Source organism: Equus przewalskii, chromosome 17 (genome assembly GCF_037783145.1).
Source record: "Equus przewalskii isolate Varuska chromosome 17, EquPr2, whole genome shotgun sequence".
Lineage (NCBI taxonomy): Eukaryota > Metazoa > Chordata > Mammalia > Perissodactyla > Equidae > Equus > Equus przewalskii.
The window spans coordinates 26,696,356-26,710,900 of record NC_091847.1 but is presented as its reverse complement, the minus strand read 5'-3'; the positions used below and the strand labels follow the sequence as shown (position 1 = coordinate 26,710,900).

At 36.6% G+C, this 14,545-nt stretch overlaps 1 protein-coding gene across 42 annotated transcripts in view; it reads left to right on the top strand.

The window, feature by feature from the left end:
* The window catches only part of GTDC1 (glycosyltransferase like domain containing 1), a 424,081-nt gene that overhangs the window by 119,831 nt on the left and 289,705 nt on the right, over positions 1 to 14,545 (top strand). For 25 of the 42 annotated variants that reach the window (XR_011528723.1, XR_011528722.1, XR_011528719.1 and 22 more), the window contains 2 exons: positions 5,793 to 5,857; positions 8,846 to 9,049. The exons of 1 other annotated variant lie outside the window; for it this stretch is intronic. Coding sequence is in view for 36 of the 41 variants with exons in the window: in XM_070581300.1 (XP_070437401.1) it covers positions 8,871 to 9,049 (179 nt within the window). In the remaining 5 variants the exon portion in view is untranslated. The remainder of the gene's footprint in view (positions 1 to 5,792; positions 5,858 to 8,845; positions 9,050 to 14,545) is intronic. 16 more of the 42 variants (XR_011528724.1, XM_070581305.1, XM_070581304.1 and 13 more) reach the window with 1 other exon arrangement.

Here is a 14,545-nt window from a genome sequence, read left to right as displayed (position 1 = left end):
GTATATTTAGATGGTGATAGAATGTGTGCATCAAGTTCTGTCTGTGAGAATAAATAGTAATTAGTGGTAGTAAGGGCTGATTATTTGTGGTTGATGATAATAAAGGTCTTAGAGGAGTTAGGAAGAAATTTTGTCATGGCTGTTGCTAAAGGGTATTATGGTTTATTGACTGAACCCACATTTATTGAACACCTTCTGTTTGCTAAGTGCTGGGGATATTGCAGTAAGCAAGCAGACCTGGTCACTGTCCTCATGGAACTTAATATCGAATGGAGCACACGGGTCTTATATAATCACTCATGTAAAAATAGCCTATAAGTGATAAGTACAAAGAAGTACTACAGATTGTTATGTCAGGGGGACTCAAGACTTTGTTTGATGGTGACTGTAGTAAACTATAAGATAGACTGAACATAGCTATATGGCTGGCCTCCTGCCTTCCTACTACAAATCTTTGTTGTCATATGAATCTTGGATGTTATCTTTCTTCCATCCTAGTCCTTAAGGCTTATTATCCTATCAAAAAGGTGATAGTCTAGATCTGGGGAGTGAAGGATAAGGGTTATGAGGTCAGGGAGGCGTGATTATGCAGGACTCTAGAAGGAATCACAAGAAATCAGAACAAAAGTTTGAGTTTTACCACCCTAACTATATGGTATTCAATTTTGTCTAACTTATACCACTGATGTCCTAGATTTACAAACTATTGGGAGTTATTATTAAATATAATATGCAGTAAATATATTTATCATTTTATAGTGACATTTATATTCCACGTGCATATAAATGTATACTGCAATATGTAAATCATTTGCATATTAATAATATTAAACATTGATATTTAATCCCAAAACTCCAAAGACTAGAAAATGGAAGCATGTTTTACCTGTGTCATACCACGTGCCAGCAGTAATGGGAAGATATGTGAATACGAGGTCAGAAGACCTGGGGTTAAACCGTTGCTCTGTCACTTACTCTGTGATGCCAATATTCTCCATTTCTTCCTCTGTAAAAGAAAAGTGGTTCTTCGATGGCACCAACATTCTTTTCACCTATGATTCCTTTCACCCTTGATTTCACCCTGGCTTCTCTCCTTAGGTATCCATATCCAAATGGGTCAGATATCCCAGTTTTCTCCTCCTGAGCTGATTTGCAGCCCATTTCAGGAAGGTGGAAGGCTTGGAGAAATGCCATCTTGAGAAAGCAAATACATTATTCATCTTGTCAGACTTTTATAAAATGAATAATTGTTGGCAGAAAGTATTTAAAAATGCCTTTTTTCTTCCCTGTTAAATAAAAGCCTAATTACTAAATGTGGAATGGGATCTCCAGATTGATGGTGAGGGAATTGGTTTCTCATCCTACTTCCACTTCTAGTGTTAAACTAGGATGACAATAGATCAAACAATATAAAAAACTGCAGGTGATTTTCAAAATTCATGGATCTCACAGATATTCTCTTAGCCCATGAAACTTGCTTTGGCCTAGAATTCAATTGCCCGTGATGTTTCTTCCATTTCTTTAATCATTGTTACTTCTATTGTATTAGTAGGGTAAGATAACATATCTACATAAAAAAAATTATTATTTCCAATAAATTCTGATTTCTGTGAACAGTAAGAAAAAAGAATCAGTATTTAAAAGAGAATATAATAATATATGTCCAGATATACTAGCTGCTTGATTTAGTTTAGACTTCAGAGATAATGGGAAATCATTGGTAAGAAGTATAGTGCTGCCTGACACTCATTTGCTCAGGACCTGTGTTAAGTGAAAGCAGTGTTACTTTAAAGGCAGAATCAATTTCCCATTTCCTCCTGATTTTCAATTCAGCTCTACAAAAGCTTAGTGACATTCACTGTGTGTCAGATCCTGGGATAACTCCCAGGAAAATAGTGGCATGGTCTCCATCCTCCAGATTTTCCCAGGCCCGTGGGGAAGCAAAACATGGAAACAGTGAAACAGGTATACTGATACTGTACAGAGAAGGAAGGAAGTCATGTTTAAGAGGACTTCAGGGATGGGTTTCATAGAACTGGTGATTCATGAGCAGAAATTTTAAGAAAAGTTCATTAAGTGAACACAATGAGAAGGCTGACAAAAAAGAGATACAGGTGTGAAGTCATAGAGGTGTAAAATAGCTGTGTGAGTTTGAGTGCTTGGTATGGCCACAGTGCAGCCTGGGGAGGTGGGGGAAGAGGAATCGAAGTGGGAGAAGGGAAAGTAAGGCTGTAGTGAAGAGAGAGGAAGGGGCCAGAGAAGGACATGTTTAGGGCTTTGGGTTTTGTCCGTAGGTGAGGGAAACATGGAGGGTTTTTGAGCATGTCACTTCATGATCAGATCTGCATTTTGAAAGATGATTTGTGGCTGGCTTATGGAGAATTGCATGGTAGCATGGAGACCTAGTTAGAGGGTAATGCAGTAGTTCAAATGAGTGATGAGAGAATTTTCTGGTGTAACATTTCCTATTGCTTCATAAATATACTGCACATTTTAAAATGTCAGCAAACTGAAAATATTTTTAGTATTCAGTAGAACTAATTCATTGCTACTTTTATAGTTTGAAATTATTTATGAAATTGATAGCAATGAAAAATAGAAAGAATGGTAGTATTTTGTTAGTGAAATTAAACCAGTAAACTTCTCACAAAAAATTTCATAGTTATAATTTTGTTGTATAATATGGAATATAACTTTACAAAAATAGGTGATGAATTTTTAATATATATACATCTAGTTATTTGCGGAAATTATGTATATTTGAAAACAAGTGAATGATGTCATAGTGCTGGTACATGTTAAGTATTTGTTGAATTTGCATGTGATACAGAAGATTATAACTAAGACTTTGTCTTAATTCAAGTCATGGAATAAGTGACTGATATTTTGAGGCAGAAAGTTAAATCCCAAATCGAGAAAGAATGAAAATATCTGTTAGGGAAAATTAAATAGCCATATATGCATCTAAGATTGTAATTTTGAAAAAAAGCATGTATTAAAAGATTATTGGAAATCGTATAATTGGAAAAGCACATTTGAAATTAGCTTGCAGTTATCTGACAGACAGTATGGCGTATAAATCTTCTTACCAAATCTTGGTTTTGTTGCATAAATCCTCAGTTCTTGGTTACCACAACAGGAATCAAAAGTCAGGATTGGAGAAATTAGAACATCCATAGTCTTGTGGGGGAATAAAATATTGGAATGCTACATCTTTTTCAGTATGAACCCAAGATTTAAAAAAAAAGTTTCTATTTAAGTACACACAGTAGTATACAAGTTATCATAAATGTTAGGTTATATGCTCCATAATGGTTGCAAGGTTATTACTCTGCATTCGATGCCAGCTTATATTTCAGTCTTCAGAGATTACACTGAGGCTAGGGGTTAGGATGAATTTTCTATGCCTGATTTTTATAAAAGTTTTTTAAAAGTAACTTTTTCATAAGATCTGTTTATCTTAGTCTCTTCTTTTCCCATATGATAGTTGAATGTAGAATGATACTTAGAGGAAACTTTTTTTAGCAAAATGTATTTTTACTATGTGTTCACCCTTAATCGGTTCTGTTGGGGAATCAGTGGTGATGTGTTTCAAAGCAGAAATCTTTTCATGCTTATTTTTCACTATTTAATGAGATTTCAGGTATATTTTAACAACTGGGGTTTCCCTGATGAATCATTAAAATAAGTGAGTGGGCTGGAAGGTAATACTAACTTTTCTCAGTACTGGCCTATTTTACTCTGCTGGGTTATTGGTTGCTTTTTAAGTAGAACCTGGGTGTGTTGGAGTTGGTGGGTGGAGGTGCAGAAGGGAAGGACGGGGGAGGGGTCAGTAAGAAAATACCAGGTAAACCTCTGATGACCTATTGGGAAATCCTACTCAAATTTTACTTTCCCCGACTTAAGGCATTAAGTGCTTAAGCTCTCTATTTTTTGCTCTGCCAAGCTTAACTTTCCAAATATTGTATATAGGCAAATAGAAAATATATTTTCAGCAATTGATTGACGTTTAGAGTATCAAACCATGTATGGATTAGCCTGTGGAATCAATTTCTCATGTGTGTGGGATTAAAACCGTTAAAACCATCCTCACTGAAACCATACCTTCCTACAACTAATAGCAGTAAGGTGTCTGTGGAATATATTAATACAACAATTCCTCTGATTTAAAATTATTACGTGGTATTTGGTTGGAAAGTTATTTGAATATTATAGGTAACTGAATTAACATCATCTATGAGGGCTAATTATGGGTTTCTAATGTGACAGGTTTAGTTTTAAAAAATCCACGATGTATTTATACTTAGTACTTCTTTTCAATACATTAATAGCATATTGCAAATTTCCTTTATCTGTACTGTTAAAAAAGCCTCAACAACCACAGCAGTCCTAACTGCTAGAGGAGGTAAACAAAAATGTAGTTCACCTTGAAAATGATCATGGCTCAGGGAATAAAGAAACTGGGTCAAGCTTAAAATAAATGCAGGTACAATGACAAAAAGTTTTAATAAAAATTTAAAAATATTCATAGCATTGGTTTCAGGCTACTTTTGTTCTCCGTGAGATTATCAATGCGTTATTAGTTTTTAATTGAGATGACTCTAATGGTACTTTTTCATTTTGGTCAAAATGTTTATATGAAATACTATTGTGATTTTTTACTTTGTATCCCCTTTTCATCGTAAAAATAAATTTTTGGAAAGGCAGATAATTCTCAGATAGATCATTTTGACCTCTGGTGATCATAAATAGAATCTGAAGTAGTTTAAAATTCCTATGTCATAGCTATTGCTTTGACTTATTTTATATTACCAATTTAATGTTTAGCATTTAGCCATGTATCATTAAATCATAGTATTGATAATGAATTAAACTTTCTTAAAGCTTTAATAGTATAGTAGATTTTCACTTATCTGGTGTCACTGAGGAATAAAATATGCTGAAGAAATGTTTTTTTTAACTGAAGCTTACTTGTTTAAGCAGAAAATCTTTAAAGTTGATAAAAATTTATCTGAAACATTTTATATGCTCCTTTAGGGAGCAAGAATGGATTGGCCAGTTACTCTTTTCTTAATATCATAAAATATGTCATTCTAGTGTCATGCAGAAAGGACATGGGCTTTCTGATTGTTATTTGTTCTCCAACGAAAGAAGTTTTTTTGTTGTTTCTTCCTTTTAAAATGCCGCACCCCTAATTCTGAGATATTTAGTTCAGATGTTTCAGGTCTGTGGTGGTACATATGCTAATGCTTTAACAGATTCATAAACCCATGCATCCATGTAAGACGTTTAGTAATGTGTAGGCTCACCCACCAACTTTTGGCAAACACCTGGCCACAGCCTCCTGCCATCAAGGAGACTCTGTCCTTGCTGTGGAGGAAGCACTTTCAGTGTTAAGGCCCTGTTACCGCTGCTCCCAGGCAGTCACTCCCTAGTAGCCATTGCCAGTGGTGTAAAATGTCTGTATTCAGCCGATATTGTGAGCATGGGTGGCGTCAGGGTGACCACCTGCAGTTGTCTGGAATTATTGCTCAGATGGGCAAGTACTGTACTTCCTTTATCTTTTAGCAAATTCCAGCGTAACAGCAAAAATCCTTTTTAACAAAGTCTTTTTTTTTTTTTTTCAGCCCCATGCTTGTTTCAAGCACTATTTTCTAAAACAAAATTCAAGCACAGCAAAAGTATTTGAGCTGTTCTTTAATGTGCTGTGATGACATTTGGTTTGAATCTTATATTTAAAAATCAGCTTCTCCTCTTTTGCTTGCACCTAATGGGAATCATCTTTCTTCCAGGTTGTGCTTTAAGAAGGCTATAGGGAAGAACACATTTTCTTCTTGCCGCAAGAGTTGCAATACAAGTAAGTGGAGAACTGCCAGGAGATGTCTGTCTCCACAAAACAAGCAGAACAAATTTCCATGAATCAAAGCCACTAAGTATAGTTTTCAGAGATGGTAGGACATAGTTACTCTCCCTAGAAAAATACCCCAAATGCAGGCACACCCATTGGCCACTAGAAAAATGCTCAAGTAAACGCTAGTTCAAACCTGTACATTTCACTCTCCTTACTGAGCTATTAAAGGGGTGGAAATCTACTATAACTATAATCTTTTTTTCCCCTTTTCTATTTTTCGACCTCCCACATGCTTGGTGTTCAGTTCTGCTTACTTAGTATCTTGAATCTCCAGCAGCACCTACACGTACTGCCTCCACAGTAGCTGATGGTCTACAGATAACTCATGATTCAGACCCATAAGAAACATCTGTAAACATATGGCATGATATGTGCTCTAGATTAATCATGGAAAAGGGCAAAGTAGTGAAGAACCAGAAGGCTTTTTTTTCCTTCTAATATTGATGTTGCTTTCTTTGAGGTTATATGAATAAAATATTCTTTAGAGTGGTTTCTATTACTTTCCATCACTTGGGGAACTGTCTTAGGTCATTTTTATAAGAGCCTTTCAGAGACCTTTTAAGTGTATACAGGGCATATACTCCTTAGCATGATTAGGTCAGAGGGAATAAAGAAAGAAAGTAGATATCTGTGATGATCTAGTAAGCAAATTAATGTTAAACAGCCTTTATTCTGTCTTTCTTGAAACCTTTGATATAATTTTAAAAATTGCCTTTTATTGTTCTCTCAGTTGCTTTCTAGAAGTTTCCATCATTTGAGGGATTAATGGCTACTCTTTTGTTAAACTTGGAGGGTGTTTGTTAACTTATTGAACACTACATTAGTAGAGTTGAAGTCTCCAGCTAGCCTGAGAAAATTGAGCCTCTGCATAGCTCAGCCTGTGGGCTTACTTCTTACTCACAAAACCTGTGGGACTCTCAAATTCATATCTGAAATGCAAGCTGCTGATGAGGAATGGGTAACACCCACTGCATTTCAATTGCATGTGTATATCTACCTTTCCCACTGGTCCTTGGTGGATAGGGGGTTGTGATTGAAGATTACTGATTTTAAAATGCCTTTGGATTCGAAGATACCCTTTGTCCTTAAGTAAGGTGATTTATACTAATAATGGGAAGGGGGAAATACCTTATTACTGTTTGTAAGCTACTGTGTTTCAATTTTATCTTCACAACACACGTCTGAGGTTAGTACTGTTATCCCCATTTTAGAGGAGGTGAAACTGAGTCCTACAAAGTTAGGCAGCTTGTCCAAAGACACAACTATGAAGTGGCAGGGCTGTGCTTTAAACTCATATCTTCCTGTCCCCAGGGTTCATTCTTTTTCTACCTGAGGAATACTGCTTCTCTATTTTGCAGATAAGAGAAATATGTTTGCATATTTTTCCCAAAAAATGCTCATTGGAAGATTCGGACATCCAAAAATAAGCTTTTTTCACTCAGTCATTTCTTTTTTTCTTTTTTTTTGAGGAAGAGTAGCCCTGAGCTAACATCTGCTGCCAATCCTCCTCTTTTTGCTGAGGAAGACTGGCCCTGAGCTAACATCCATGCCCACCTTCCTCTACTTTTTATGTGGGACGCCTACCACAGCATGGCTTGCCAAGTGGTGCCATGTCTGCACCCGGCATCTGAACCAGCGAACCCAGGGCTGCCGAAGCGGAACATGCACACTTAACCACTGAGCCACCGGCCTGGCCCCAGTCATTTCTTTTCTGAGAATCATTTGAGACTCTTTGCTTTGAAATGCAATTTAAGTGGGCATTGCTTTGACTGGTCAAGTGGAAGTACTGTTTTGTTAGGAAAGGGAATCATTGGGTTGTTGAGACTGATAATTTTGTGGAACAATGTTATTAAGAAAAGCAATATTCTGTTTAATGAGTGGGTGTTTATTTAAGTCATAAAGGAGCATTCAAACATCTGGAATATTTTTTAAACAATGTAGTGTTTATGTACAGAATGATGTTCTTCCTTCTTACAGGAAATAGCATATAATTTGAAGCGTATATAAAAGTTTTTACATTTCTACATGTATTTTTATTTCACTGAGCACATTAACAAAAATCATATTATTAAAATAAAAAATTGCTTGATAGCCAGTTCTCTGTGATGAAAATTTTGGCATGTCTTTAATAAAACATTGCTGTATTCCTCTGAATGGGTTTGTTGTTTAAAGAAAGGTTGTAGAAGCCTTGCTGGTTCGCAGGCATAGAGCTTTACCCCACTTTTTCAGTCTTTCTTTGGGGATGGGATATTGACAATAGTGGGGAAGTGGTCAAGGTTTGTGCAATGTCTCAAGAAATTGTATTCTAAGATATATAATACTGGAGAATTGAGATTTGAATATGAATATGTGTTTTCTAAATAGAGATTCATTGAGAGCATTGATAGCTCTCAATGCTGCTGAATTTAAAGCTGGAGTAATATGAGAGTTACAGAATCAGAGAATTTCTGGACTGGAAAGAATCTTACAAATGAAGGCTCTTGGAGTGGAAGTCTTAGTTAGGAGATCAGTTCAATGATTGTCCAAGACTAGATAGAGCTTAGGCCAAACCAGTTCTGAGCTTACTGAGTCAGGGTCACAGTTATTCCAACCAGAAAGTGAGTAGTCAAAGCAGGAGAGGGCTTTCAACTTCCTGGAGTAGGAGAGAAAACTGAGTCATTGTGGAAGTAGTCTTAGTGCAAGAGGAAAACAAAAATCAGAAACATAAAGCATCCTTTATTACTCTTATTAACACAAATGATGTAAAAATATTGATTGCAAAAATATAAACCTGGTGTTTTATGAGACAAGCCTGTTTTAAAAATTAATGTGTCTGTAAATTATTTATATTTGCTTTCCGAGGGTAATATTTTAACTTATTTTTATTTAAAAAAATCTTTATACATACACATAGACATATGTTTGAAAAAAAAATATTTTTTGCTTGTTATCTAGAATCTGGGAAGGCTTGAAGGGGCCAATGAGTATTCTCATCATTGAGGCATTCTATGGAGGGTCTCATAAACAGCTGGTGGATCTGCTCCAAGAAGAGTTAGAAGACTGCGTCCTTTATACCCTTCCTGCAAAGAAATGGCATTGGAGAGCACGGACGTCGGCTTTATACTTCTCTCAGAATATTCCCATCAGTGAGCGTTACAGGTAATTAGAGCTCTGGCTGCATCTTCAGCCTTTTTTTAATGCACCTGTTATAAAGATGCTGCTTCTCTATTGGTATCGATAAGATTTTCTCCAACTATGGAATCAGTCAGTATGACTCCAGGAGATATTCCTGTAGAGACAGCAGAGCAGCAGAGTACATTTACACTCTGAGGACACCTGGTCGGTAGGAAGGCAGCATCACTTAGAACTTACATGACTTATCTCATTTGTCTTGTGATCTTATCACATGCATGTGTGTAGGTGGGGATGACATTTTTTTTGGCCTGTGATGAGAATTGATCTTGGGCACATTTGTTTTTTATTTTTTGCTTCCATAATTTCAGTGCCTCTTTTAGTGAGTATGCTGTTTTAGTTTAGTTTTTGTATTTTCTCTGTGCTAGGAGCTAAGGTTGAAAAAATTAGAATGGCTTAGGTCTGTGCCCTTACAGGCTTTAAAGACTATTGACGCAGAGATAGACATGCAAGTGCAATGAGAAAATGAAACATGGAGAAGTTCATTTTGAATGTGACAAACTGGAGGTGGTTTTATAGAGGTAGTAACCTTTGGTTAATCTTGAAGGGTGGGTAGATTTTGGGGACACAGACCTCAATTCTGAAGTCTGATTTGTTATGAAGTGAGAACTTATAGGCACCTGTTAGAAAGTCTTATGGGACACACTGAAAAGATGGATGAGAAATACTGATTACATTTTTAGGGAGAACAAGTAAAGTAGAATGGAATCCTCTTGAACCTCTCTACCTCTTTATTCTCTATTTGTGTCTACTGCTGAGTGTCTCCAGAATGTTAAATAGAGGAAGATTAGCCTACTGTGGTTTACATATCTGATGTTCTTGCCATTCTGGGCCCTTCTATGTAGGATTGCATTGCTTTAGGCAGGAGTGGGGAGTGCCAGGCTGATAATTATTGGAGTTAGAGCCCACAGGTTGTTACAGAAAGGGCACGTTGCAAACTGTAGTGCCCACCTTGACTTCAGCTGCCATACTCACCTGCTGTTTCTAAGATGGAGCAGTCACAAGGGAGACAGCAGCTTAAGATTTCAATATAGGTTGCTGCTGTTAATGGTAATTTGGGGAATTCAGAGAATAACCCTTTTGATGTATGAGAACCATGCTCATCTCTGAGAATTCAGATTGTTGGATGGAATAGCAGTGAGCGCTCAAGTCACATTGCTTGGGATTGTAAAGGTAAAATGCTGTTTTGGGGCATATTGATAATTTTGTATTTTCAAATCTAAAGTGTATTTTTCCGTATATAATTTAATGTTTTATATTCTGATCTAAGTGAATATTATTAATTCACTAATAGTATGAGAAATTTCAATGAATGTTTCGATATAAAAGTTGCAAAGGCAATGATAAGACTATTGCTGTGTTAAAATCTGATTGTTTATAGTTGCTTTCACATCTCATTTAATTGAGTTTCACAGCACCAATTGTATTCTATTACTTAAGGTCAAGTAATCCAGTTGACTTTAATGGCACATTTTCATTTAACATTACTGTTTGATATAATAAATTTCTACAGTGATTTGAACATTGAAAGGAACCATTTCTATATCTACTGTTAGATTTTATTTTGATTATGCAGTTTTTCAGAATGAAATTATTGTATTACAAATATATGTATGTGGATAGCATGTAAACAAACACTTCCCATGGCTTCTCGACTCTCTTTGAGGCCTGAAGCATTTGAGGCTAAACATCACATTGCTCTTTGAAGCAGTCTTATTTGGAGGTAGATTTCTGAAAGATGGTGATATAAAGTTTTACTCTCAGATAGGCATAATCTCCAGGTCTGTGATCTTTCAAGGTCAGCCATTTAAGCTGTGTAGTTAACTATATTAATCTAATCATACTTCACTAAAAGATATACAGTATTCCTTCCTTATCTGCAGTTTCGCTTTCCATGGTCAACTGTGGTCTGAAAATATTAAATGGAAAATTCCAGAAATAAGCAATTCATAAGTTTTAAATTGCTCGTGGTTCTTTTTTTTTTTTTTTCCTTCTTGAGGAAGATTAGCCCTGAGCTAACTACTGCCAGTCCTCCTCTTTTTGCTGAGGAAGCCTGGCCCTGAGCTAACATCGTGCCCATCTTCCTCTACTTTATATGTGGGACTCCTACCACAGCATGGTGTGCCAAGCAGTGCCATGTCCGCACCCGGGATCTGAACCAGCGAACCCCCGGCCACCGAGAAGCGGAACGTGTGAACTTAACCACTGTGCCACCGGGCCGGCCCCTGCTCGTGGTTCTGAGTAGCATGGTGAAATCTCTCACCATCCCGCTCCATCCTGCCCAGGACATGAATTGTCTCTTTGTCCAGTGTATCCATGCTGTATGTGCTCCCCCCCGTTAGTCACTTAGTAGCCGTCTCAGTTATTAGATCAACTGTCATGGTATCGCAGTGCTTGTGTTCAAGTAACCCTTATTTTACTTAATAATAGTCCCACAGCCAAGTTTATTATTAGTTATTGTTGTTAATCTCTTACTGTGCCTAATTTATAAATTAACCCTTATCATAGGTAGGTATGTATAGGAAAAATCATGGTATATATAGAGTTTGGTACTATCTGAAGTTTCAGGCATCCACTGGGGTCTTGGAATGTATCCTCCACTGATAAAGGGGGAGTACTGTACCTCACCATTTAACTTACAATTATATTTGACCAATGGTAACATCTACTCTTTACCAAATAACTTTTCGAATGCTTTTGGAAAAATAGCAGCAGCCTAAAAACTTATAAAGTTAAAAAATGTGCTTACTCAATCCCCGATTGAAATGCAAGAAGAGCTTTTTATTACACAAGAACAATCTGATCTCTGTGGAGACTTTTAAAGATAAGAAAGATTTTTGCTTTCCAGTTACGTACTTTCTTTGTACGTTTGGCAAATGAAATTATCAAAATTCATAAAGGTAAAGTGATTAGGCACCAATATTGCCTACTATGCAATATTACTCTGAACAAGTAGGAATGTGTCTGATGAGAAAGACCTTTAATGTAGGTACAAATGTTATTTTTTTCAACTTCTGTACGTGTAGTCATTGTTGTTATAAGCTTGTTATCTGGAAAATATTTTATTAGTAAAAGAATAAATGCTTCAGACTAATTAATCAGTTTGATTCTGCTTTATCTTGACAGTTAAAAGAATACAATCATGATTCACATTTACAGCTGTTTAATTTTATTATAGATTAAAAAAACCTCCGCAGTTATTTTTCTCAAAAGTAGTTGGTAATTATTGTAATTTTTAGGTTTTATTAAAGCTTTGCCTTCTGGAAACTCCACAAAATGCAGAAAAACGTTTCTGAGGATGGTCCTTAAATTTTGTGTTCTCAAATGTATGAGTCATTTGTCCCAGGATCAAGCATTTCTTCTTTCTTAAAATATACCTAGACTAGGCATCAAAGATGTTTCATTCATTTTCCTTTTGGCAGTATCTTTACTGAACTGAAAAAATCACTGTTACTTAAAATCATTTTTGCCCTCTCAGATGCTTACAATTATATTTTTCACTCCATCTGAGGTATTGTGGCAGATACTGATCATTGACCACTTAACAGCCCTTCTTCCTTGTAGAATCACAATTTTCTTTGGGATGGCTAAGTACTCAGCCCCTGAGGGGTGAAGCATGAATGACTTAAGTCGGTCATGTTGATCCCATTCTACCAAATTTTTGCAGCTTTCCTTGCAGCTAGTGCTAGTCAGTCTCTAGGTTTTGGCAAATTAGATGGAAGTGGATGACTTCTGGGGGTTCTTCCAATAAAGTTTTGGTTTTTTCTTATAAAAGTAGAAAGCCACCTTCTCCTTCCTGCATTTGACTGTAGTTGTGATGGTGCAGCCATGAGGTGACAAAGTGAGCGTGAAATACCTTGGCTGCCAAAAATGACTGATGGAAGGCTGGAAAGAGTCTGGATTAGACTTCTATTTTCAGCAATGTAGCTACCTAGTCACCTGAAAACCCTCCATCTCTAAAACATCTAGAAATGCTTTGTAAAATATAACAAATTGCCTTTTGAAGTCCATAGCTGAGCAGAGTCAGAGAGGATCTGAAGAGGCATCTGGAAATTAAGAGTGGTAAGCTGGCTTTGAAGCTGTGGTTGCCTAATTTTCATAAAGGGGACTGGTTAGCTAAGTTATATAACATTCCTGAAATGAAATATTGTGGAGCTCTAACCTGAATTAGGAGGCTTTCTGTGTCCTCTTAGGGGAGGCTCTCCAAGGCATATTAAGTGACAAAAAATAAGGTGCCAAACAGTGTTATTAGGTGCTATCTTTGGTATAAAGAAAGGAGATTATAAGAACGAAACAATGGAAGGGTACACCGGAAATGAATAAAAGTAGTTGTCTGAGGATCAGTGTAGCAGACAGAGGCCGCACCCATATCCCTTGACCTTTCCCTTTTGGTGTGCCCTGGCCAACTTCCTGCTACCAGTATCTACAGCTCTTTGCCTGAGGGAGCAGCCGCTCCGCCAGTGCATGGCAGCAGGCTGTGAGCAGCCCTCCACAAAGATCCTCGCCCCGAGATGAAATCATTCTGAAGTGTGTGCAGGAGAGAAATCATTAACAAAGATTCCTAAAATCCCTTCTAAGTCAGGAAATGTAAAAGCATAATTCTAAATAACTGACGGGTCAAAGAAGAAATCATAATGGATGCTAAAAAATAGAACTGAATCATAATGAACATATTGTTTATCACAATGTGGGTTGCATCTAAAGTGACGGTTGCAGCCACATCATCTTTAATAAATTTATTTTTATTATTTTTTTTTGACAGAGATATGCAGGGCCCTCTAAAGCTTGTGGCCCTGGGTAGGGCCCCTGTTTCTTGAATCTGGGAGTAGTTCTGGGAAGGAAACAGTAAGAAGAGTGAAAAATAGTGAAATTGAAAGCATATATATAATGGAGATGAACAAACTGAAAGTAGTTATTTTGAAATAATAAAATAGATAAACCACAGGTACAACTGATTTTTTTTAAAGGCACAATTAATTTTTGGAGTGAAAAAATATAACTACAGATATGGCACAGATCAATAAAAAGGAGGAAATGCTCTTAAGAGTTTTATGTTAATACATTTGAAAATTTAGACAAAATGGATAATTTCTTAGAAGAACATAACTTACAAAACCTCACTCAAAATGAAAGGGAAAATCTGAATGGAACCATAATCATTAAAGATGTTGCTGCATTAGCTAAAAATCTCCCCACTAAATGACAGAGCCTGGGTCCTTGTGCAGGGCTGGTTTACTGCACCAGTGCTGTCCTGCCACTTTCCAAACTTGTGTTACACTAGATCCAGTGACTAGTTTCTTAGGTTTTCTGTTTCTTGTAGTCATGCAAGTCCTAATAGGCGTTAATTATCATTATGATACCTTCCTCTCCACCCCAACCCCTGACTTTTTGTTTATGTCCAAGGAGGGGCAAGGAAATAGTTGGATAGAAAATGAATTGAATGAAAGTTCAGTTGGGTCAAAT